The sequence below is a fragment of the Macrosteles quadrilineatus genome, unplaced genomic scaffold, assembly GCF_028750875.1.
Source record: "Macrosteles quadrilineatus isolate MER2022 unplaced genomic scaffold, UCM_ALF_1.0 Scaffold_8__2_contigs__length_117827958, whole genome shotgun sequence".
Taxonomy (NCBI): domain Eukaryota; kingdom Metazoa; phylum Arthropoda; class Insecta; order Hemiptera; family Cicadellidae; genus Macrosteles; species Macrosteles quadrilineatus.
The window spans coordinates 89,069,821-89,094,116 of NW_026542601.1; the positions used below are offsets into that span (position 1 = coordinate 89,069,821).

At 33.9% G+C, this 24,296-nt stretch overlaps 2 protein-coding genes across 3 annotated transcripts in view; both read left to right on the plus strand.

The window, feature by feature from the left end:
• The first annotated feature begins 67 nt into the window (after positions 1-67).
• On the plus strand, positions 68-19,424 carry LOC129000548 (pickpocket protein 19-like). Its single transcript, XM_054427510.1, has 11 exons — positions 68-156; positions 1,547-1,750; positions 3,294-3,465; positions 8,858-9,003; positions 11,543-11,681; positions 12,456-12,581; positions 13,235-13,373; positions 14,704-14,757; positions 15,869-16,001; positions 16,708-16,820; positions 19,113-19,424. The coding sequence occupies exons 1-11, from the start codon at positions 68-70 to the stop codon at positions 19,256-19,258; spliced, it is 1,461 nt and encodes a 486-aa protein (XP_054283485.1). The 3' UTR covers positions 19,259-19,424.
• A 1,777-nt stretch (positions 19,425-21,201) lies between these two features.
• Positions 21,202-24,296, plus strand: part of LOC129001610 (CD109 antigen-like) — a 64,794-nt gene continuing 61,699 nt past the window's right edge. For both annotated transcript variants that reach the window (XM_054428971.1, XM_054428970.1), the window contains exon 1: positions 21,202-21,343. The gene's annotated coding sequence lies outside the window, so the exon portion shown is untranslated. The remainder of the gene's footprint in view (positions 21,344-24,296) is intronic.

Genomic DNA, 24,296 nt, shown 5'->3' on the forward strand with positions numbered 1-24,296 from the left:
AAGTCTTTGACTGTGACAAGTAAATTGAAGCATGGTTGGCCATTTGAATTGCAGCTTTTGTTGCAAAATGCCTACGATCTTTAAAGACTACTGTAAAACTTCTACTCTTCATATAGTTAGACACATTGGGGACTCTGAAAAGACAATTTTGGAAAGGTTAGTTTACCTTATTAATATTTTATGTACTAATGAGTTGGCTTTAAGAGTCTAGTAGTAATTTATTATTGTTTTATTGATGATGAATAATTGATTATAGTTTCCACTAGGGATGGACGAGATTGGATTTTTAGTTTGAGACGAGACGAGACGAGATTTTTTATTTCTCATAAAATTTCGAGACGAGATCGAGACGAGATTTCTCTTCTCATACACAACGGGAAATGCACGTTCAAAATTTTTACCTGATTTTGTAACATTGTTAGATGACTGTTTAAATACTAAAATAATGATAATAGGCAAGAATATTTACAATCTTTCATTAAATAACATCAGCATAACATTTTTTTATTAATCACGCCTAACTTATTAAAAATGCCTACGATTAGGATACATGGTGATATCAGTTAGGATAGAGTTCAACTTATCCTAAAATAAAATAAATCATAAAATAAAAGCAATATTAATTTTTATAAAATAGTTACTTGTTTTGACTTTTTTTATAGTAATAAAACATTCCTCACACTGCTTACACTTAACAAAACTTCTCAAATGTTATTAAAGTAATATTATTAAAATAATGAAAGTAATATTTACATTAAAAAAATTAAAGTAATATTTACATTAAAAAGAATTAATTAAATAAGAACGCCTTCGAAAAGGAAACGCAACTACAACACGCTCCTGTATTGCGGGTATTGCATTGACTTTCTGCAGGCGTTTTTAATTTTTTTTTTTTTTTCTCGTCTCGATAAAAATCTCGGCCAAAAAGTAATCTCGTCTCGTGTAACGAGATTGAAAATTTCCCGAAATTTCGAGACTTGACCATCCCTAGTTTCCACATCACGTCCTGTAGTTCAATTCAATCAAAAGTTAGTTCAATGACTCATAAAAGTGTTAACCTTGCCAACAAAGTTCTACTTCGGTAACTATTTTTTTGAGAAGGAATTTCTTTCCCAAAAGGTAATAATTATAACTAGTGTACATGTTGATTGAAATCGAGCAATTGTATAGGATATGTTTTTGATACAATAGCACCTCTCTTGCCGAGTCTCAAGAGTCGAGACTCGGCAAGAGAGATGCTTGCATCATATTATATCCTGTTCGGTGTTTTACTAGTAAGCCTACATGTATTTAATGTTCGTTTTGTGTATGTATGTGCTCGATTTTAAACTCTGACGTGACCATGTGTGTCGAAGAATCAAGATTTTAAGCTTCAAGTTCTGGATCTGATGATGGCAATATATTTGCCGAAACGTACGTAATCCTACTGGATTAACAAAACCCACAAGGCAGTCTGCAGGTACTGTAACCTTTTATTGATTAATGTACATAGGCCTACTGTAATACCATTGATGGCCTGTGAGTGTTTATCTTGTTAATTTGGTAGATGTCTTTGGTCCCTGGTGTTGGTGGTGTTCTCTGCTATGTTGGTTCGTGATCTGCTGGAAGACTGGGATATCATGAGGAACGGACCTCTAAGAGTGATTGTGGAAGAACCTCCTGTCAATGTGGGCAATTTAGACTTTCCTTCCATCACCATATGTCCCAACAACGCTATTGACCCTGACAAGATGAAAATTCTTATCAAAAGGTTTGTGTTTATAATCGGTTCTTTTAATGATTGCTCAAGAAATACAGTATTATGTCAATTCATTTTTTTATTTGGTAACATATATCAAATTGTCCAGGCTTTCTAGATTTTTTACATTGTACAAATGTAAATTGAAAGAAAAAATATTTAATTTCAACAAAATCAGTAAATGTACCCAATGTGTTTCATTTAATTGAAAAATAAATAACAGCAATTAAATTATACAGATGATCAAAATGTAAACAATTATGTTCTTCATAAGGATAACATGAGAACTTTAAAAGCCACTGGAGCAGAGCCCAAGGGACTTTTTCAAATATGTAAGGCCAGTTTGCAAATCTAAACGACACGCCTTTCCAATGAGACACCAATAGATAAAATCGGTTAAGAAATGGCAGAGAAGTTCAACCGACAAATTTCGTGTTAGCTTATTAATTATATAGAAGAAGAATGGAGCAAAACCAAACGGTTGGTATATCTGTTTCCGTGATTTCAAATAGCTGATTGTTAATTGATACACCGATGGAAAAGGCATGTTTGTAAGTTTCTTTTGACGAGGTTGTGTTTTGTGTCAGTTGCTGAGTACCATAACCCCTATCAATGAAATAAAAGAATATCAAAAAGAATCTAAGATAGCATGGCAAAAATCTGTGTGTGTTTCTAGTCAGTTAGATTTAATGCTTGTAATAACTGCAGTTTGTATGTGTTTAGTCTCAAAACAGCTTGCGTAAAACTGTAGACTGCGGTATGTGAAGTTGCCTACCAGCTTTATCTGTCGAGGTTTTCGGACTCCACTTAGCTATTCTCTCCACAGCGTCTGGCAGAGTCTGAGGACGGCCCGAACTCTTCCTGGCACACAAACATCCAGTTGTCTTTAAATGCCTCATCCAACGAGCTATTCAGTACCGATGAGGACCCTCCTTCCTAAATTTGGTTCGAAAGTTCCACTGAACGAACACTAATAATAGCATTAGTACAAGCAAATTCTAAAACATAAAATGCTTTTTCTTCTTTTGTAGTAGCCATTTGTTGGCAGGCTTTGTGTTAGTCAACTAAGCAACTGAGACATAACATAACCTTGTCAAAACAAACTTATAAACATTGTCTTTCCAATCAGCTGTTTGAAATCACGTTTTGTTTTGCACCATTCTTTTTTAATAACCCTGTATATAAATAAAAGGTTGCTGGTTCAATCCTGAGTAAAGTCTGTAGCTTTTTGATGGTTCAAAACAGGAACCAGCTGATCCTGATCATTGAGCTTTAAATAAATTATCATTGCTGATCTTAGTCAGTCCAAAGCTACACAGATCATCTCACACCATTATACACTCATCCTTCACTGATAATTGGGGTAAAATACCCACGCACACCTAGGTGGCGTCCCCATCTCACTGATTGATGATTCAGAGTAATAGAGTTTTAGCGAATGAGTTGTCATTGTTTACAAGCTAGGTTTTAAGACTTCAAGACATCATCAATTCTGACAACAAGAACACTGTTGCTGTTGTCTTCAATAAATAAATGGTAAAGTTATGACTTTCAGAGTATTAGGTCCCAACATAGATGCCGAGACAACAAAAAGATTCATTGGAACTCTGACAGCGCTGACGTTGGTAATCAACCCCCAGTTTGATAAGGGATATCTTCACCTCACCAAGAAGAAAATCAAACCGTTTCCCATCAAGAGTGATGACATCATTCCATTCCTGAAAGCAGTAAGAACCACCAAATATAAACCAGGATTAACCATTTTGTTTAGAGACCGATAAACTTTACTTAGGTAGTGTAAATAAATATACCAAGTGACAACCGATCAATTTAAAGTTAAATTATTAATCTTATATTTCATATTTTCATAATAATAGGTTATTATAACATTAAATAAATAGAAGGATATTTTATGATAACTTAAACTTAGTAATTTTAATACTCCTTCAGTAGCCTACTATACTTTGTTCAGAATATTTAGGCGTTTTGATGTTGCTTGATAAGCTGTTGAGCTATTATTTTAAAGGTAAGGGTCAAGTGGAAGGGGTAGATTTCTTCAAAGATATCTACAAGTGTCAAGTACCTACCTGAAGCTGACAATGGTGTTTTAACCCCAAAACATGCCCTAACTCCTAATATGACAAAATTTTTTGAGCTGTTACGGATTTACGTAAGTAATTTAGTCTTACAATTATATCAAACAGCTCAGGGGCTACAAATATGAATTTTATTAGATTTCTCCCCTAAAACCGCCTAAATATTGTGAACGAAGTATAGGAAATTAAAACATCCTTAAAAAGACAAAAACATCCAAACACAACTTCAGTAACTGACAGAATTTTTAATTATAAGGGAATAAAATAAATCCTAAAATCAAAAGTTCACAACACATATAGGAACTAAGCACTTTCTATAATTTGCTTTATACAATTTGGCATCATTGGCATTTTAATTGTGGCGATGATCATTAAATTTGTTCTATTACACTCATGCACAAGTGGTCATGCTAAATATTTGCGATCTTAGGCCCAAAGGTTTTTTCACAGTTTATTTTCAATTAATTGAGGTAGTCTTGCCAGGCAAAGTAGATACATTTCAGATTTCAGCCAAAAGCAAAAGTACTATATAGTAAAAGTCAGTCAAACTAAAAGTTTTAAAAGAAATGTTCCATTTTTATAGAGCGGAGCGAAACAAAGCTCTGGGATCAACTTCTTTCCAAACTTTCTAACACATTAACTCAATAACGGCTTAACATATTTTAGCCAAACTTACCAAGGTTGTTTTGTCAAATGTTTAGACAAAACCAATTTCAGTTGTTGATAATGCCATATAATTTAAAAGTAACTCAAAGTTTAAATTTTAACGTTAGGCTTTAGCCTTATGGGTTGCCATGATGGTTATAAAATAACGACGTAAATTTAAACAAAACTAATAACCATAACATTTGTTAAAATCAAGCCACGACCTTAACACAGTACAAAAGGAAAAAATTTTAACAATGACCACTGATCAAATAATACAGAGAAAGTCTTTAAGTTTACATTTAAGTCACAATTTGGAAATGTCCAGTGATCAAATAGGTACAGTAATTAAAAAATTTTCTTTACGTAGCTAAATAAGGTTACGACAAATAACATTTATCTTATGTTATTGGGAATTAAAACAACTACATAATTCTGCAGTTTTATTATAGATGTTAATAGTTCTAAGCGAAACTGATAAGTTAAATTGTTCAAATAGTTGTATTTTGTATTACATCTATAAACATTTGATTATTTATTGCTTTATTAAAAACTATGAAACTTGATCGCTCCGCTCCACTGGCTTTCACTTTCACTGCTGTGAAAGCAATCCTAGTATTAAAAATATAATAAAATCAGTTTTATCATGTTTTAAAAGATGTTACATCTTTTAATGTTCACAAACCTTCAAATCTATACAGATTTGTTTAGAATCTTGTCAATGAAATTGCATAAAATGGGAGCATATATTGTGTTTAGTATTCTATGGTTTATTTTATTTTAGTCTGTCTCCAACACATGTTTTTGGGTTTTTCAATTTTACTACATGTGATTATTGTTTTGATAATATTAATGTTGTTCAAAATGGTCAAGAAATACATCACAGTTTTTTCCTAATTCATTTTGCATTTATTTGTTGGTGATTTTCTCTATAGATTATGTAATTGTATTTTAAAGTTATATAAAGGACTTTCTCATTCTTTGACAATATTAACCTCAAGACTAAATTCAAGATTGGTAAGATATAATTAATTATTCATGGTAATCTCTATTCAGTTCCATTACATCAAGCATAAAACTATTCTCTCCACTTTAAATTCCCTAATAATTTCATTGGTCCTTCGAACATCGGATGAAAGAATCAAGAATATGGATATTCAAAATTACTAATATTGTACATTATTATTTGTTATTTCATCAAGATATTTAAAATTCAATCTTAAAAATCTACTAATGTACTCTGAAAAATTGGAATGTTTGACTCTGTTGCTTTAGTAACAATATTACTACCCCTTTCTATCTTTGCCTTTACAACCACATTTTTCCAATCAGCTCATTAGTACATTCCTTTAATATACAAAATGAAGTATCAAACCTTTGTCAGATTTTCTAACCTAATCAAAGTTCGTCTCAATAATATTCTTTCATCTATTGACACTATATCAGAAAATGATCATGTTGAATTAGTTGATCAACAAAAAGTTAATTCCTATAAAAGTGAAGTCAATGAAAAGCGTTGTGAATTTAATGAACACATTAGAAAATTACTGGACGTGCCGAATCTGCCTGGTGACTATGATGAACAAGATCTAATTGATCGACAGGAGGAAATAAATGAACTTTGTATCAGCATAGAAAGTAAAATAAATTCTTATCTTTTGGAAAGTAAAGGCAATGATGGCAATCAATCTATTACCTCTCATCTCAATGAACGGGAACACTCTAACATGTCTGTGGTGCGCTTACCGAAAATAGAATTAAAAAACTTTAATGGTGACTCTCAAACTTGGATAGCCTTCATCAACCTCTTTGATACCACAATTCATTCAAATTCATCTCTCTCGAATGTGGCTAAATTTCAATATCTACTTAGTACTTTATCTGGTGAAGCACTCAATCTGGTCAAATCCCTACCCATCTCTGAAGCAAACTGCACCATCGCGTACAACATGTTGCGAGATCGTTACCACTCAGTGCGAAGGCTTTCATCTCTTCACATCAATAAAATCATTGATTTGCCCAGTGTTAGTTTTTCCTCTACTAAGGATCTCAGAAACTTGCTAAACTCTTTTAATGAAAATTCTCAAGCTCTAACAGCATTAGGCTGTGATGTAGTGGAAAACAATCCTCTCTTAGCATCAATGCTATTACGAAAACTAGACTCAAAATTGTTAAATAAATATGAATCTTCAAGAAATGACTCTGAATCTCTACCCTCAGTCAATGAGGTAATAACTTTTCTGTCAAATCATTGTGCACATGCTGAAGATGTGTCCATGCACTCACCCAATAGTAGTAAATGGCTCAAACCTCACTCAAATATCCCACCTTTGCCCAACTTCAACCGCAAAAATGAAATGACTCATCCCAGACCATTTACCCTTGCATCAACACAAAGCTCCACTGATTTCCCTTGCTTCGTTTGCTCTAAACCTGGACACAAAGTATATTCCTGTACTTTATTCAAAGAAAAATCTCCTCAAGAAAGGTATGAACTAATCAAATCCAAGCAACGTTGTTTCTCTTGTCTTGGAAATCACAAAGTCAGTATCTGCAAATCGAAAAACTCTTGTTTTAAATGTCATAAAAATCACCACACCCTGTTACATTTAGAACCATCGAAAGACCTCACATCAAGAAATGCTGTATCATGTTCATCTTCATCTCAAAGTCAAAATGAATTTGCTGGAGTATCAACAAATTTTTCTCGACCTCAAAAGAACACCACTGTTTTATTAGCAACTGTATTGGTAAAGTTGGTGTCTAGGCAAGGTGTTGCTCATGTCTTCAGAGCTCTAATCAACTCGTGCAGTCAATGTGATTTCATAACAGAAAGAGCAGCCCAACTGTTGGGAATTAAACGTCAAAAGTCAACTCTTCGTGTTAATGGAATCAATCAGTCTCTTACATCCCCAAAGGGAATGGGCTATGTGGACATCGAAACACTAAGTGGGAACAAAGTTTCAGAAAATCATCCAATGTTGATTTTGGATAAGATTACCTCGGACATGCCAAGATCTCCTCTTGATCCAAATTTATTGGAAATAGTGAAACCGTATACCCTAGCTGACCCTACTTTCCACCGCCCTGGGCCTGTTGACGTTTTACTAGGTGGGGGTTTATTCCCATTCATTTTCACAGGAGAGAAACGACAACTTGGGCCTAACCTACAATTTGTAATGAACACAGTGTTTGGTTACACTCTCATGGGACATGCTCCATGTGAGAGTAATTCTAAATATAACAAAGATTCTTCTCGCCTCACAACTATGTTAAATGTCTCTGAATTTGATCTTCATTCCTCTTTACAACGGTATTGGCAGCATGAAGAACCTCCCAGACAGACCGAATACAAACTTTCAAATAAAAAACATTTAGTGAAAACACAATCTAGAGAACCCTCTGGCAAATACTGCGTTAGGCTGCCATTCAAACCTAATCACCATCATCTCGGCAACTCTAGTAACAACACCAAAACAAGATTATTTATACCAGAAGAGAAATTTAAAACTCAACCTCATTACAAAGAAGCATTCCAGAAACCTCGTCTTGTAACTCATCTTTCAGAAGATCCATCAGACCTATCTACACAAACCCATGGATACTTTCTGCATAGTACACCTCATACGATGAATAAACTCAAAAGATGGCATCGATGGAGACTACCTTCATCTTGTTGTGATTCAAGACATCCTTACACGTCCATTGTGTTGGCCACTGGCTAGAATTGTTGAAACACACCCTGGTTCAGATAACATTACAAGAGTTGTGACTGTGCGTACGAAGAATGGACTTCTCACTAGACCGGCAATCAAGGTTTTCCCACTGCCTGTACTTGAAGACTAAATTTTATTACAGTTCCGCCCCTTTTGTTGCTTTAACTTTCTCTGTTTTAATTGCTGTTTCTGTACTCACTTGTTAAATTAATTCATTGAACCTGCGGTTCAAGGGGCCCGGCATGTTTAGTATTCTATGGTTTATTTTACTTTAGTCTGTCTCCAACACATGTTTTTGGGTTTTTCAATTTTACTACATGTGATTATTGTTTTGATAATATTAATGTTGTTCAAAATGGTCAAGAAATACATCACAGTTTTTTCCTAATTCATTTTGCATTTATTTGTTGGTGATTTTCTCTATAGATTATGTAATTGTATTATAAAGTTATATAAAGGACTTTCTCATTCTTCGACAATATTAACCTCAAGACTAAATTCAAGATTGGTAAGATATAATTAATTATTCATGGTAATCTCTATTCAGTTCCATTACATCAAGCATAAAACTATTCTCTCCACTTTAAATTCCCTAATAATTTCATTGTGAGGAATATGTAAAGCTATTAGAAACTGCCTACACATTTTCTATTTTATCCCAGGTAATACCATCATTGCAAGATGTGTTTGACAAGTGTTTCTGGAGAGGAACACAATTCAACTGTTCAGATCTTTTAAGAGATCAGATCACAGAACAAGGGTTTTGCTACTCCTTCAACAACTTCTTTTCTGTGAGATACAAACACGAGTAAGAATTAATATTACAACTATATTTGTTTATCTAGTGTAATTTTCAAAGTATCTGAATTCATTCAAAATCCTTTTATATTAGCTATACTATAAAAGCTACTATGTGCTTCGCAACGGGTCAAGAATACTAAAGAAAATAATGTGGGTCTCTAAATCTACTAAAAACAGTTAGACACTTACTATGGATTGTCCTTATACAGGAAGATCTCATCGTACTTATAGCTTTTAAACGTTTATATAACCACTGGCTATAAACTTATCTTGTCTTTTAAAACTATTGGTGAATATACTATCCAGTAAGATTATAAGGGGATTGTGATCAAACAATTAATTATTCTATGTAACTATTTGCACGCAAAGTATGCTGGTGAAGTTCCCTTGTTTTTTTGCTTAAAGTTCAGCTACAAACAAGTAAACAAAATAGATTCCATGCAGATCTTGCCTTGCCAGCCTCTCAAGACTGAAGTCTTCTTGAAACTACAGCACCTACTGTGTTATCATTCTATTCATGCTATGAGACATGTGATGTAAACAAGTCCATTAAATTTATCTTCCGAAAAAGATTTTCCAGCTGCAGCAAACCTGCAGACTAAGCAAATTTCCATTTGGCTATTTGGATTTTGACTAAATTATTTATTTTTGTGAAAAAACCCGACTACAAACGCTAAAAAGAATTGGAAACATTTTAATAAGTAAACTTTTTGGTGCCCAATAATTCGACTTTTCAGATGAAGTGCTTTATGGTCTTGGCCCTGTTAGATAAGATAAGTAAACTTTTGTAAATCTCCTTAAAAATAACATATTATTCATTCCCTATCTAAATAACATTAGTTTAACGAGTACATAGGTTTGCTGCTACAGGGAATGGGTTAAAGGTGTTTTCAATCAAATGTTAATAGTATAGGATCAAATAAATAAGTTTGCCCAAATTGATCGACATATGTCCATAAACAAGCAAACTACAATAGTTTATTCTCAACAAGAATAACATGGGAATTTTAATTTACAGTTTCTTTTTCTACCTAACTCTTAAGCACATAACAACGATTCAATATTAACTTGATTATTTGTTTTTTAAGCTCCACAAAATAGTTTGGAAAGAAATTGTAAAATTTTATGTTTTTAGGGTCAAAAATTATAAAAACCAATTTTTACCCTATACAATCGTTGGCTCAGTTCAACCATATAAAACACACTGTGTACTCCCTTGGTAAATTTCCCATCCTTATGGAACAGCTGAAGCCAATTTTATCGTTAGTTCTGTCCAGTGTACTGTATATGTCGTGTTTTGTTTACAATTTGCTTCTTGTTATTTCAGTCATTTAAAACCCCGTTTAACCAAATAAAATGATATAATCATAAATAATAACGCATCTTCTAGTTATATAACCAAACAGTAAAGCACACATGATGAAATTAATTCTAAAATAATAGAACAAAATTTCATTGACACTAGTCCCGTCCCCCTAGTCCGCCACCAGTGTCACCAGACATGAATAGACACGAGCTTCACATGAAAAACGACATGAAAAACGAGCTTCAATATTTACAATGGGATGGGAAGTCTACCTGTGTGGGTTAGTCTATGGTTCAATATGTTAGTTTTTATTAAAAACCGGTGAAAATTTAAATACCCCCGCCGCAGCAAACCTGCAGACTAAGCGAATTTCCATTTGCCTGATTGGATTTACACTAAAATGTCTCCTTAAAAATATCACATTTATCCCTATTTAAATAGAATCAGTTTAACACATACTTAGGTTTGCTGCAACAGGGAGGGTAAAAGTGTTTTTTTATGTAAAATGTTAATTGTTAGTAAGAAATAAAAACATGTTCCAAATTTGGGCAAAATATGTTAATAAACAAGCAAACTACAACAGTTTACTTATTCTCCATAAGAATAATATGGGAATTTTAAATTTGCAATTTTTTGGAATTTTCTCCGTAACCATTAGGCGCATTATAACGCTTCAATATACTAAATTATTTGTTTTTTTAAGCTCTACAAAATAGTTTAGAAAGAAATTGCAAAATTTGATGTTTTTCGGGTCAAAAATGGGAAAAACCCATTTTTACCCCATAAAACCCCCCATAAACCCCATGGTCTGATCATGCTGGTTCGCGAACTCGTTCGAATAAACGTAGGTTTACACGTTTGTACCAAATTTAATCAAAATCGGATCATTTTTGCTCGAGTTATCGCGCTAACGGAGACATATATATATATATATATATATATATGAATTTGAACGGATGGTGTTTTTGGCCTCTAGGGACCTCAAAACGAAAAAAAAAATCGGTCCCGGGTCCAGGTCTTACCATGAGTACTACGGTAATAGCTTATTCCCTATATGGGAAATTCGCTAAAATGGAGTGGATTGTCTAGTTCTATAAAAAATAGTAAAAGACATTAAACTTCATCTGTCGTGATATTGAAAACAGAACAACTTAAAATGTTTTTGTTAATATTACTATCATACAATCCAACTCAATTTACTTGAACTGCTCTTTTAAATATTGTTAATTGTGCCTTTCAGCTCGGAGAAATTACCTCCTTACTTGGATGGAAAAAGCAACTTTTTTGGTCTGAGAACCGATTCTCATGGAAGATCTAATGGCTTGGAATTACTTTTAAACCCAAAAGCCAATATGTCCAGGAATGAAATCATGTTTACTGTAAGTTAAGTAATTAATTATTTTTTTTTTACAGAAATAAGAGATTGCATATTTATTGGGATGTGAAGTTTCCAAGTTTAAATTTTGAGGACATAAAAACAGATTTCATCCATCTCGAATCAAAAGTAAATTAAACCAATAAATAATAATACTCATCAGAAGAAGAACCCTTACTGTTACGGATATAATGTTGATTTAGAAAACAATTAATATAATGTGAACCATACAAAAATTATGAAACTAAAATTACTAAAATATGGCTCATTCTATGAAAAAATGTCTAGAACACTTTTAATTGTAAAATGGGGTAGAATAATGCTAAGCTAGTCAGGTTTGTCTCGTTGTAAAACTAAAAATCATGATATTTCAGCTAATTTTATTCGATCCTTTTGAGCTTGGTACCGTTTGATAGGGAAATCAAAATGCCAAATAAAAGTGTTCTTGACATTTTTTCATAAGATCAACCGTATTTTAATAATCTAAGATTAAACATTTTAAATGTGCGCCATTTTGTTAATTTAAATGAAAATTGCATAACTTTTTTAAATTGCCTCTTGCCACAATAAATGTGTATATGCAAAGTTTGGTTTCCGTAGCTTGAATAATTCTTGAGATTTAAATTGTTTTATAAAAAATACAAAATGGTGGCTGAACAAAATTTTGTTCGACCTATATGAACTTTTTTGTTTAGATTTATTATTACTATCAGCTCCTGAACACCCCTTTTTGAACACCCTAATTTGTCTCTATTAGATACATTTTGAATATTGTCAGGCGGTTCTCAACAGCCCGCGTATCATTCCACCCACCAACAGCATGAGGCCCATCCGTCCTCGGCCCACCATGGTCTACAGGGTGCAAGTGGAGATAGAAGTGAACAATGTGGACAAGTCACTGCAGGTACCAATAAAATATTATTCTAGGTAAAGTATTCTAGGTTCATTTGTAGTTTCCACCAAAAAATAAAGTCATAATCTATCTAGATATTTTGCGTGACTATAATGTTTGATGTAAAGTATTAAACTTACACTGGTAGTTTAAAGCATACTTAATCCTGTGCCACTGTTATTTTGCTAATATTTGTGCATAAAGTACTCAGCAAAATCTTTAAATCAAAATCATTAGTAGTATTCATATAAACGGTATCAGCAATCTGACAATACTTTCTCCCATTAGCTTGCCAACAACCCTTATGGGCAAGCGTTGGTGAAAGTAACGCATTTTACGGGTAAAATCACAAAAGTTGCAATAACTCTTGAGCGGTAATTTTGACAGCAATGGGGTTGTAAAAATTCCATGTTTTAAGGATAGGCCGACAGATTTGAAAAAACCAATCGACCAATACTATCTTGTTGGTTCCCGAAATCATAAGTTTATACTGCCCTACACCTTCAAGCCACCTTCAATAGTGATCATGTAACCTGATAATTTTTTGCTAGTCATGCTTCTGCAACTGTTTCTTATCCAAGTCCAAACCAAGACATTTTGCATCCGATCCATGATATTTTGAATTAAAAGAAAAGTATAATATAATACTATTTTAATTATGATAGGAAATGAACCCAGCATCCCTTCCATGCAATCTTCACTCCAACGAGCCTATGGAGAACTGTCTGTTCCGGTGTCGCCATCATCATATCTTCCAACACTGCAACTGTGTGCTCTACACTCATGCTGTGCTCTACTGCAACGGTAAACAATACACAGACAACACTTACACTAGCATGGATTACTGCATTCGACCGTACTGTTGAAAACTTTATAGCTTTAGCTTTAAAAAATATTCTAATAGAAACTAACGGTTCAAAGGAAATCTGTAAACAGACTTTATGTTGTGTTTATTCCTTGTTGAACAATAATTTAGGCTGTTAAGGTATGTTGTTACATACAAAACATTAAAACAATACCAATAATACCAAACAAGATAATATCTATAGTATATCAACCACATGTTTCATAATAATTATTCTATATCCCATGTTGACAATAAGGAAATATGTATCATATGTTAATGAAATTTGTGTTAAATAAGTCATCAACAACATTACACATTATTTATCAATCAATTATATATTGTAAAACTAGCTGTACCCGCGGGCTTTGCCCCGTTTAACTTCTTAATTTTCAAGATGATCTCGTTCGCATGGCTCAATCACGTCCTGGTTGAAGTTTGTTCGCTACGCTCACTCACCTTTAGGTTGGAGCTCGTTCGCTGCGCTCACTTGCCTTCAGGTTAGCTCGTTCGCTACGCTAACTCATCTCCAGGTTGAAGTTCGTTCGCTACGCTCACTCACCTTTTGGTTGCAAATTAGCTGTTGTCATTAATTAAAATAAATAATAGCGCTGCACCCTGTTGGTAATCATTGTAACTTTAATGCAATTGAACATCATAGAACAGAACCAACTTGTTTAATTGAAACAGCTGTTAAGATTCATTAATTCCTTTTAAATATGAAAAATCATAAGGCTAACATGGGAAACTCCAGAGCCACTGGGGCGGAGCCCGAGAGTCCGATCAGAATAAAAACAACTTAGTTTTCCTATTTAATGCCTAAAGAATCAATGTACCAAATTTCAGCCTCCTAGGTAAATGGGAAGTGGGAGAATTAGTGATGAGTGTGTCAGTGAGTCAGTGAGGGCTTTGCCTTTTATAAGTATAGATACATCTTTTCAAATGAAGCAACCTTTTTTCAATGATCAAACTCAACAAAATGCGTGCACACACAAGGCCACGACAATACCCTGCCACAGAAACCCAGAGTTGACTAAGGGTATTTCCAGCTCCAGATGCTTCATTACCTAAGTGCTTGAATAAAGAGGATCGCAACAAAAGTAAATTTTAACTTTAAATTTATACCCTGTAGGCTACTTATTATTGGTTCTGATTGTTAGTTTGCTGCTAACAATCTGTTTCTCTGGTCAGATGAGGCTAGTGTGCAAACTCGTTGAAATATGTTGGTACACATATTTCAACCAAATTTCATCTTTAACATTTTATATTCTGTTTTTTTTTTTTTTTTAGAGAGTGTCGCCATATGTGGGGTTTCTCATTTGAAATGCATTTTTGACATTGCTGGTGAGTAGCCTAATAAATAATTAAAAACATAGGTATTCACAAAACTAGTTACCAGGAAAACTAAGGTCAAAACTAAGATTAGGTTTGCAAACTAAGGTCTAACAAACTAAAGAAATATTAGCTGCATGTAATATACAATAAAAACTTAAAATATTCAAAAGAACTTTGGGTAGAAACACACATACAGCGACTGGGAGCGGAGCGGCACGATTTAGAGCGATAAAATCAATCCCATACAATCAAGTCGTAAAGCGCACACAGACAGCTGTTGTGAGCGTAGCGGAGCGGAGCGGTTAACTTTGGAACAATCTCGTTTGTTTTTCTAGGGTTTGGGGCAACGATCTAGTGGACATTTTAAGTTCCACTTTCCCCAGTAGGACGCTCTGTACGCATTTTCTACTGGAAACGGAACTTACCCAGAGCGTTTTGGAACCTTCTTTTTTTTAAAGAATGTATTCAAAGGTCAAGGTAAAAATGTATCGCCTGAATCGCGATTAATGCATCTTAAGAACTGGAAACAAATGGTAATATTCACCATGTACCTCCCTTCCTCCATTCACTCCATGCAACCACTCCGATCGGTTTGAAACACGCAAGATAAATGTTTTTAGCCTTGTGTTTTCGCTGTGCTGCAAATTGCGTGCAAACTTACTATGTGATATCTTGGAAATGATCGAGCTCACGTTTGTGTCGTGTCGCTGCATGTGTGCGACGTCAGTCGCGCCGCTACAGCTCGCTCTGGATTGCCCCCTCCGCTCTGGTCTGAATCGCTGTATGTGTGTTTCTACCCTTAGTGTTATTACTGTACCCATAGTCATTGTTTTCATGATGTTAAATATTTGTTCAAAATATTCAAACACAAATAAGATGTTTCATCAAACATAAACAGACAGAAGAAAATGTTCTCTTCTTTTTGTAGAAAAGACTGAAGAAGATTTAATTTTAGGACTGTAACTAACAAACAACAAATACAATAAGTGTGTCCAGAAATTTATCATACAGTAGCCTACATGCTATAATTAACATGATTTAAACAAAACCACAGCATTTACTCAAATCAGGTTACAGTTACAGTAATTGGTTTTCAAGTTTAACTTATCTCTTGTTTAAGGGAGTTTGAACTATATTCGCTTAGATTTACCCCCCGGAGTTCCCACATTTAATGACTCCATGGGCATGGAGTGCAACTGTAAACCTACCTGTTCTGATGTGACATACCTTGCCACCTTCCAGACCACACCAAGGTAACTTGGCAGGTTTCCTGTAATTAAGACAAAATACAACTTTTACTATAAATCTACTAAAATGAACGGTAATAGACTAAACACTGCTTCCTTAAATCGCCCTAAGAATTGGAATGATCATGATTTTCTACAAATAAGTGTGAATACATCTGATTTTATCAACATGCCTTTACCCAAGCTAGCAAAATAAAGGTCAGGTAAGGTTTCAGTTTCATGACTGAAAGACAATCCAGGGTTTTCCTCTATTTTGTCATACAATATCTGAGCGATTTGGTTTTTACTTGTTAAAGATTTGTATAGTAGTTAAAAAAACGATTCAAAAGTAATTGTACAACTGATTTGATGCAAGTTGCTGATTGATTCTGGCAGATTTTCTCTTTAGATAATTTTGTTCTCTGTAATCTATTGGATTTATGTTTTGTTATTTGTCATTGGCAGCACAGATTGAACAACTTAGTTCAGTACTTTGATAAAAATGTTTAGATTATTGATCGCCATTACTATTACTGTATATATTTTAACACAAACTCAGAACTTGAAATGAAATCCTTTTATTGATTTATATTACGTACACCCAAATACAAATTTATGTCATTTTAAAAACACTAGCGCTCTATAGCTACCCAACACAAAAAGTGTTTTATAAGTTTGTCCAATGTTATAAAATTTAAAACACAATGTTTTAAAGTGAGGCTTTTTCTTGCAGGGAGACTGATGTTGCTGCAATGAACTATTCTGCATACATCGATGTATATTATTTTTCCAACTTTGCAATGGGATACTTGAAGAGAACCAAATTGACAGAAGTGGATGTGATTGGTAATTTACTGAATAAAAATTGTTGTATGATATTGATTTAACACAAATAGAGAAAAATATTTATGTACAGTAAGTTCACTAATATAGGAAAACTAGATGTTGCCTGTTGGCTTCGCCTGACAAACTTTAGAGTTTTATTATGAACCGGCTGATGTTATGTGACTTCACTATGGGCTAACATGGCCTTTTACATTATTATTCCGTATAGCAACAGTTATTAAGGATTAAGTACATCTTATATAGCCTAATCACGGAAGCTAATTAGACATGGGACTACTGAAGTCATACTAAGGGTGTTATTCGGTCTAGTTGCTGTACCCATGCTTTCGCCCTACAACAGGTAAAAAAATAATAGTGGTGCAATCTGTTGGTAAACCTTGTTACTTGTTAATGCTGTTGAACATCATAGACCTTGTCGTTGGTTTATTTGAAACATCTGTTAATAATATTCTTTAATTTTTTTTTTAATAGTATTTCGAAATCCCTGACATGATTACCTTTAAGATGGTCCCAGGGGGGCTAAGCCCTGAAAGTTATCACAAAATTAATGATGTATAAACCTATTTCATGAAATTTTACATATGTATGTACCAAATTCATGGTCATCGGTCCAGCGGCGTCTGAGTTCATCACTGCCAAATGTATTTACAAACATCCCCTTTTATGCATTCCATCCCCATGTTAAATTTGTAGCCATGCTTTTTTTATCAAAATCGTCATAGTTGATGTGAGCCACATACAGATTGCGCTGATCTAAATGACTAAATTCTACCGAATACATAATATAACCAAGTCAAGCATAGGGAATGACTTATGATGAGTTACAGCAACTGTTATGACCCATCAACCTGGTCAGCAACAAAACATAAGGTATAAAATAGAATTTTAGACACTAGTGCATTCTGTGACTGGCTCACACAACTACATTCTTTTTTAATAAAAAATTGGTTACAGCTGGTCCATATAGATGGGAAGTCTAGATAATTAAAACTATAAAGGTTGACCAAACAACTTGCAAATTTTGTAGATGTAACACTTAGGAGCAGTTTTCTTCTAATCTGGGTAGAGATATATGATTTGTCCCTTCTCAAATTAAAATTAAGAGCGTTTACGAAGTTGGTCCTGTTCTCTATAAAAAAAACTACCCTACATACAAAGAATGTGAGAAAGGAATTTTCAATTTCAAACTATCGCAAGTTTGATGCCACCACAAACAATGATGTGGTGAATCTGCTGATTTTGCTTAGCTCTTTAGAAGTAACTAGAAGTTAGAATTAAAATTATACAGTAAAGAATATTATATATTCTGTTCACATAATTTAGGGGAAGAAATTTATCCTCTCAACGTCTTGATGCTTCTACCATTCAACATAGCTCAACAGCTGAGATTTGTAAAGAAGTCAATCAGCTGCATCATACATTAAGCAGAAAAAAGGTGGTGGGGGAACTTCCCCTCAAACCGCCTACATTTTGTGAACGGAGTATGATTTTGGCTGTATAGAGAAAGGCTGGTTTCGCAGTCAAGTTTTCCACCAAAAAGTTCATTAAAGACCATATGTTTTCAAAACCTGGTCAAAACTCTCCTGTTAAACAAGTGATTTATAAACTAAACTAAATTTTAATGAGTCAGTAGGCCTATGCTCCTTTCCAGACCTTAAGACCTTGCATTTACAATGAACATGTACCTTGGACAATAGACATTGATAACATGTTTTCAGAATTTATCAAACATAAGCTAAACTTATCAAACAAAAGGAAAAAAGTGGTTTCAGTTAGTAATCAGCCAAAATAGTGAATTAAATGAACTTCAACCCCTATGAGAACAATATTTTTGTTGTAAGATGTTGGAGAGGATAATTGTAACAGACTCCTTCCTATATCCTTAATTCCAGCTGAGCAATCTTAATTTGACCAGACACAACTGCTACAGTCATTTAGCTTGACAAAAACCTCGACTTTGATTTGATAGCTTACAAAGTCTTACAACCGCCTGGTAAAAAAGCTTTAAATATAATTATAAATGTTATAGCATGATGTATATTAAACCACAGAAAAATTACCAATTAATTGTATTTATTCAATTATATTGCTTATAAACAACTGTATAAAACAAAATTATTCGGGCCATGTTAAATGTTTTTCTCAGTGGCAAGAACTTGGAATATATTTATTTCACAAGAACGAGGCAGCTGCAAAACCAAGGTGGTTGTAAAATAAACATTCCTCAGTTGTGTGATGGAATTCATTTGGTTGTTTACCTGCTAAGGAAAGTTACAAGATTGTTTGTTTCAGTGGGTCTCGGAGGCACTGGTGGCTTGTATTTGGGAGCCAGCTTCATCAGTTTTGTGGAGATTATTGTCGTGACGATGAAAATAATCATGTGGTACCTCAACCCAAATAGGTGTAAACCAAAAAGGAAAGTTAAAAATGCTAATTAATAAATAAAGGAAACTGTCATTACGGCGACTTGTAATAATGACATTCTTTCTTTCTTATTACTGTATAACCTATTTTTAATAATGTGGGGTAAAATCAGCAATATGAGGGAACATGGGTTTGTAAGACTTTCCACAAACTTTAAAAACAATTTTCAACTTTTTTAGACATACCAGTAATTTTCGTTTTGTGGTCTTTAAAGACAATAAGGATCCTACTTTTAGTATTTATTTGCAATTTCAATTTCAAGACTTCGGCTATAGTTAATTATTGGAATAAGAATGTTCAGAGTATTTTTGATTTGCTAAAAAATATACATAATGTTCAAAGCTGTGGAAGTTTATTAAATCTTTAAAACAATTTTAAAATATTAATTTGAATTTATATACATACTTTATGCTACCGCAAGAGAATGCAGTTAAGATAATGGTGATTCTTCACTGCCTCCCAATGCAGACTCCTGGATATGGACACTATCCCACATTATAAGAAAACATAGTAATTTCTCTTGATGCAATATAGAAATCTAATCAATCAAATTGTAGAATCTCGAGGAAAAGAAAATTACTGTATCGAAAAAGTGATATTTTTCAGAGAAGTTTCACATCAAGACCAATTCAAGTATGCGGTTGATAGGTGTGCGGCTTTATGGTTTTCTCAAAAGTTTGTGATCCTTGTGACCAAAAATGTGAAATGTACAGATTTAATGTTCTCTATTTTCATCCCACACTGTAAATAAAACATGTGATTAGAATTTCTTCCATTTTGTTTTGATTTCCTGTTTATATTTTGTTGTCATTTTGTCACAGGTGGTAACCCATAAGGCCCATGTTATTTTTTTAATTTTAAATTCATTTTATGTGTTTAAAAAAAAAATTCATTTAAATTCATTTTTATGTGTTTTGGGGGGGGGGGATTCTGCACATCTACAGAAAAATATCTTTCTAACAGTATGCATAGATTTTCCCTGCTATGCACACCAGCTGAAAAAAAGGATCATTAATTATCATCACATTTTAATTTTTTTTTTAAATGCCATACTGTCTTATTTTTTGTAATAACCCAAATCAAAATCAGGGGTAGCAACAAGCAGTATATTGTATAGTAACAAAATGACCTAGTTTCCAAAAATTGACCAACCTGAGAGTAAATTATTCTACTCTTATCTCCAAATAAGGAATGAAAGAAGCCACCAGGATTAGCAGGAAGTGAGGCCGTGAACTGTGTGCGAAGGTAGAGAGAGGGGATAACTACCAAGTACTCCTCACAATCCAACCGATAGTCGATAGTCGATACGATAAACATATCGATAGTAAACATTGCAACAATGGTTTCGTTCAGTCATAAAACTTGACTATAAAATAGAAATCCTCTCCGTGTAACGTTTACTATTCACACGGTATTGTTTTGAGTTAATACACTTTTTTGTCTTGTTGTAAAAAACATAATACCGACATACCTTCTCTATTTTACTAAATACTAATACTAAATACTCTAGTTTACTAGTTGAGGGAGAGGGAAAGATGAACGAAGGATTAGTGCTGAATAAAATTCAGTGCAGAGTACAGTAGATGTCAGCTTGCTACGTTGTGTTATATACTTCGATGCTTGTTACTCTCTAAGATCAGTGGTTATGTTCTTTAGCCAGGATCTTAATAAAAACCCTAATATCAAAGACAGCGTGGCCCAGTTTCAAACCATGAAACGGATTTTGACTGTTCTAAGGATTAAACCGGAAAATACACATGACAAAACTAACAAAAGTACCACTTTGGTACCACTAACGGACTTACCACAGTATGTACTATACACCTTATTGGCAAATACTGTACATTCGAACGGCGTAAACGTAACGGTGCGATATATCGTGCGAGTTGTTCGACCCGATAGTTATCGCTTTCAGGACCGGTTTTATGGTAGCATTGGCGCGGCCTGCAGTGTGCAGTAACAGATCTACTTTTACACTACGCGCTACAGTATAGTACAGTGTTACACTCTGTTAGTGTTAGTGTTGGTATCACTGGTGCGGGTGTTAGGTTAGTTGTGTGCGACTCTGTTGGTAAACACTGGTTTTGGATCCGATCAAGGTAAATGTCATTAATATCATGGAATTGAGGATTTTTTTTGTTCTTGTTGGTACAATTCCTTTCTTTAGTAATTTATCACAAAATTGTATGTGATAATGAGTCATAATGAGTTATATTATGTTTTCCAATTTAAGTTTTTAGTTTTTGATCTGTTTATTTTGTTTATTATTGTTTTTGTTTGCTTATAAGACCGACTTTGCTGTAACATTCAAATGTGTGTACTATTGTAAAAAATGTGTTTGCCGTTGTAAATAAATGAAATTAAATGACGAAGTTGTCGTTATTTTAGAGCACATTTTATTGATTCCTATCAAAATAGTAAATTTTGGTAGAAACTCCCTTTTAAATACAACAAATTTTTAAAATTACAGTTTGCGCGTTAAGGGTTGATTGATAACCATTTTATCCGCTGTTTACACTGTTATGTCCTTATCATTTGATAAGGTGTCTAGCTGAGGAATAACCACGGATATTGAAACAGAAATCTTGTTTCTAATATTCGTGGGAATAAACTGACCTAAAACTAAACGTGTCGTAGATTATCGGTAAAACACTGGACAACACTGGATGTTCAGTAGGCGATTGGCATGAAAATGGATTGAATTTACATGTTAAAATTTAAATGAAGCTCAGAATATAGGGAATATATTTTTTATTTTACAAGATTGTCAGGTAATGCATTTTTTGTATAATTGATTGGTTACTTTGATTAGTACATGTAGGCTATGCAAATTCAAGTCAAAACTAAATTTTGTATATAAAGTGTTTAAAATAGGTATCACATTTTTACTAACTAATTTTATCAAGCTTAATGACTTGTAAGTCTCTAAAATTTGTGTTAAAGAAGAAACTTACGAACTATAAAATTCAAAGACCATTATAATTCAATACAGGCACTAATTCATGAATATGCCTAACAGGAGTGTAGGCATAGCAATGCAATTACAGTATGTTTTAGACCTAGGAGGATAATATAAATCCTCCTAGACCTGGGGTGTTTATACTGTAATAGTAATGCATCTTTCTGCTGCTCACTGAACGGCCGCATCTGTTTGAACATTGCTTATATCTCGGTATAATCTCGGGACCTCACTCTACTCTCATTCCCATATTGACCTCTTCACAGTCAAAGATAACTTTCTCCATAAACAAAACATGCATAGCCTTTCTGACGTCATCACTCCAGCTGACGTTGTGCAGACCCGTTAATGACGTAGTTATATGTGTTACGTGATAGTTCTTAGCAAACCTATGTTTACGAAGTTGGGCATACATCCTTTTCAACAGAGGAGCGGTAAAGCTGCTAAATGTTGACTACGGGAATTCCGCGCACTTGTAGAGGTGTAGACTAATGCTATCAACAATCAAGTACAGTATTCGATTGTTTGTCTTTGACGAAATACTGTGAATTAAAAGTTGTAATAACTTCCTTCTTTGCTTCAGTGTGTAGTATGAAACTCGTATTTAGGTAATACAACTTTTGAATTACTGAACATGACTAAAAATGTTGGTTGGTTAAAGTAAAGAGCTGAAGTTAACAGTTCTTCTAGCTCTTCAGGGCCTGAATTTTGAATTGTGAAATGTTGGTGTGCCATAGTAGAAAACGTGTAAATACGTGTAAAATGTGTTGAAACAATGATAAAATAAAACACAATGCATTGTGCTTTCTTTGCCAACAGTATATTTTACTTTTTTGTGAGGGAACGGTACTAACCATTGTATTTGACGTTATAAAATCGACCCGTTTACTAGGTAACATAATTAATTTATAAACCAATGACAAATGACATCTGAGTGTTCGAAATTACAAAGATTGAACCAGCTATCTTCCATGCGTGCTCTATTACCACTCGTCTACATAGACAATTAATAGTGTGTTTACAATTATTTATTTTCCAGGGGAAATAAATGTACTACACCTTGTATAGATTATAGTGTTTTGGGATTTGTTATTATTTGCATGTTGTATCATTACTTGACTGCTTTACAGTGCATATTTTTTGACTGATGCCCTCTGTAGTGTATCCCAACTTAGGTTGGACGTTTGTGTATTGTTAGTTGTAATGTGTATTAGTTAATTTTTTTGACCTGAGGACGCGATCAGATTCTAGATCCCAAAAAGTTGTGTAATTTTTTTACCATAGTGATGGAAAATGTCCGCAATAAACCTTTGAACAACAAAAATAAATATAGTTCCATTTTCACCTTTTAACATGAATGCCACTGATTTAGCAACATCGCAAGCTATTAGAATTGGATACTACAATTTCATTGATTGTAATGTTTTTGGATTTGATTTTAATTATGGTGAAGGACCAGGACCAGGGTTGTATTGTAAGAAGACCGAAGGAGTATTGAATGAATGTTATAGAGGTAGTTTTGTCACTGACTAAGATCAGCTGTTTTAACCATTTAACCAACCCCATTATCAAGTAGCTGGACCCATTGTCGAAAATATACAATCTCTTCTCAAGATGGAACCGGCGATGTGTGGTGTATGAGAGGTAAGCACAGTTAACCAGTCGTGGTAGAGGTATCCATTGATGGCTAAAGTTAGCCAGAGTTATGCTGAACACCAGATGGCATGTTACGTCATCACTACTACAGGTGCCGACGACCTATATAATTATTGTTGTGTTGTGGTTTGGACAACACACGTGAGCCGGACATTACAGACGCAATCAGAAATGATGACGACGAATAAACTATTTCAGGGGATATTTCACAATGTGCTCAGATCTCACAATGGGTGAATTACATGTTGAATCTATACTTATTTAATACGCAAGCAGGTTTTTTGTGACAATTACTCTTCCGAAACTACTGAACCGATTGACATGTTTTTGGTTTCATTGGAAAGAGCGTGTGAAGTTGTGCAGGAACTTTCTTTTTAGGAAAATAATTAGAGAGTGAGGCCCTGGGGCCCTTTAAAGTTTCGTATTTCTCCATAAGA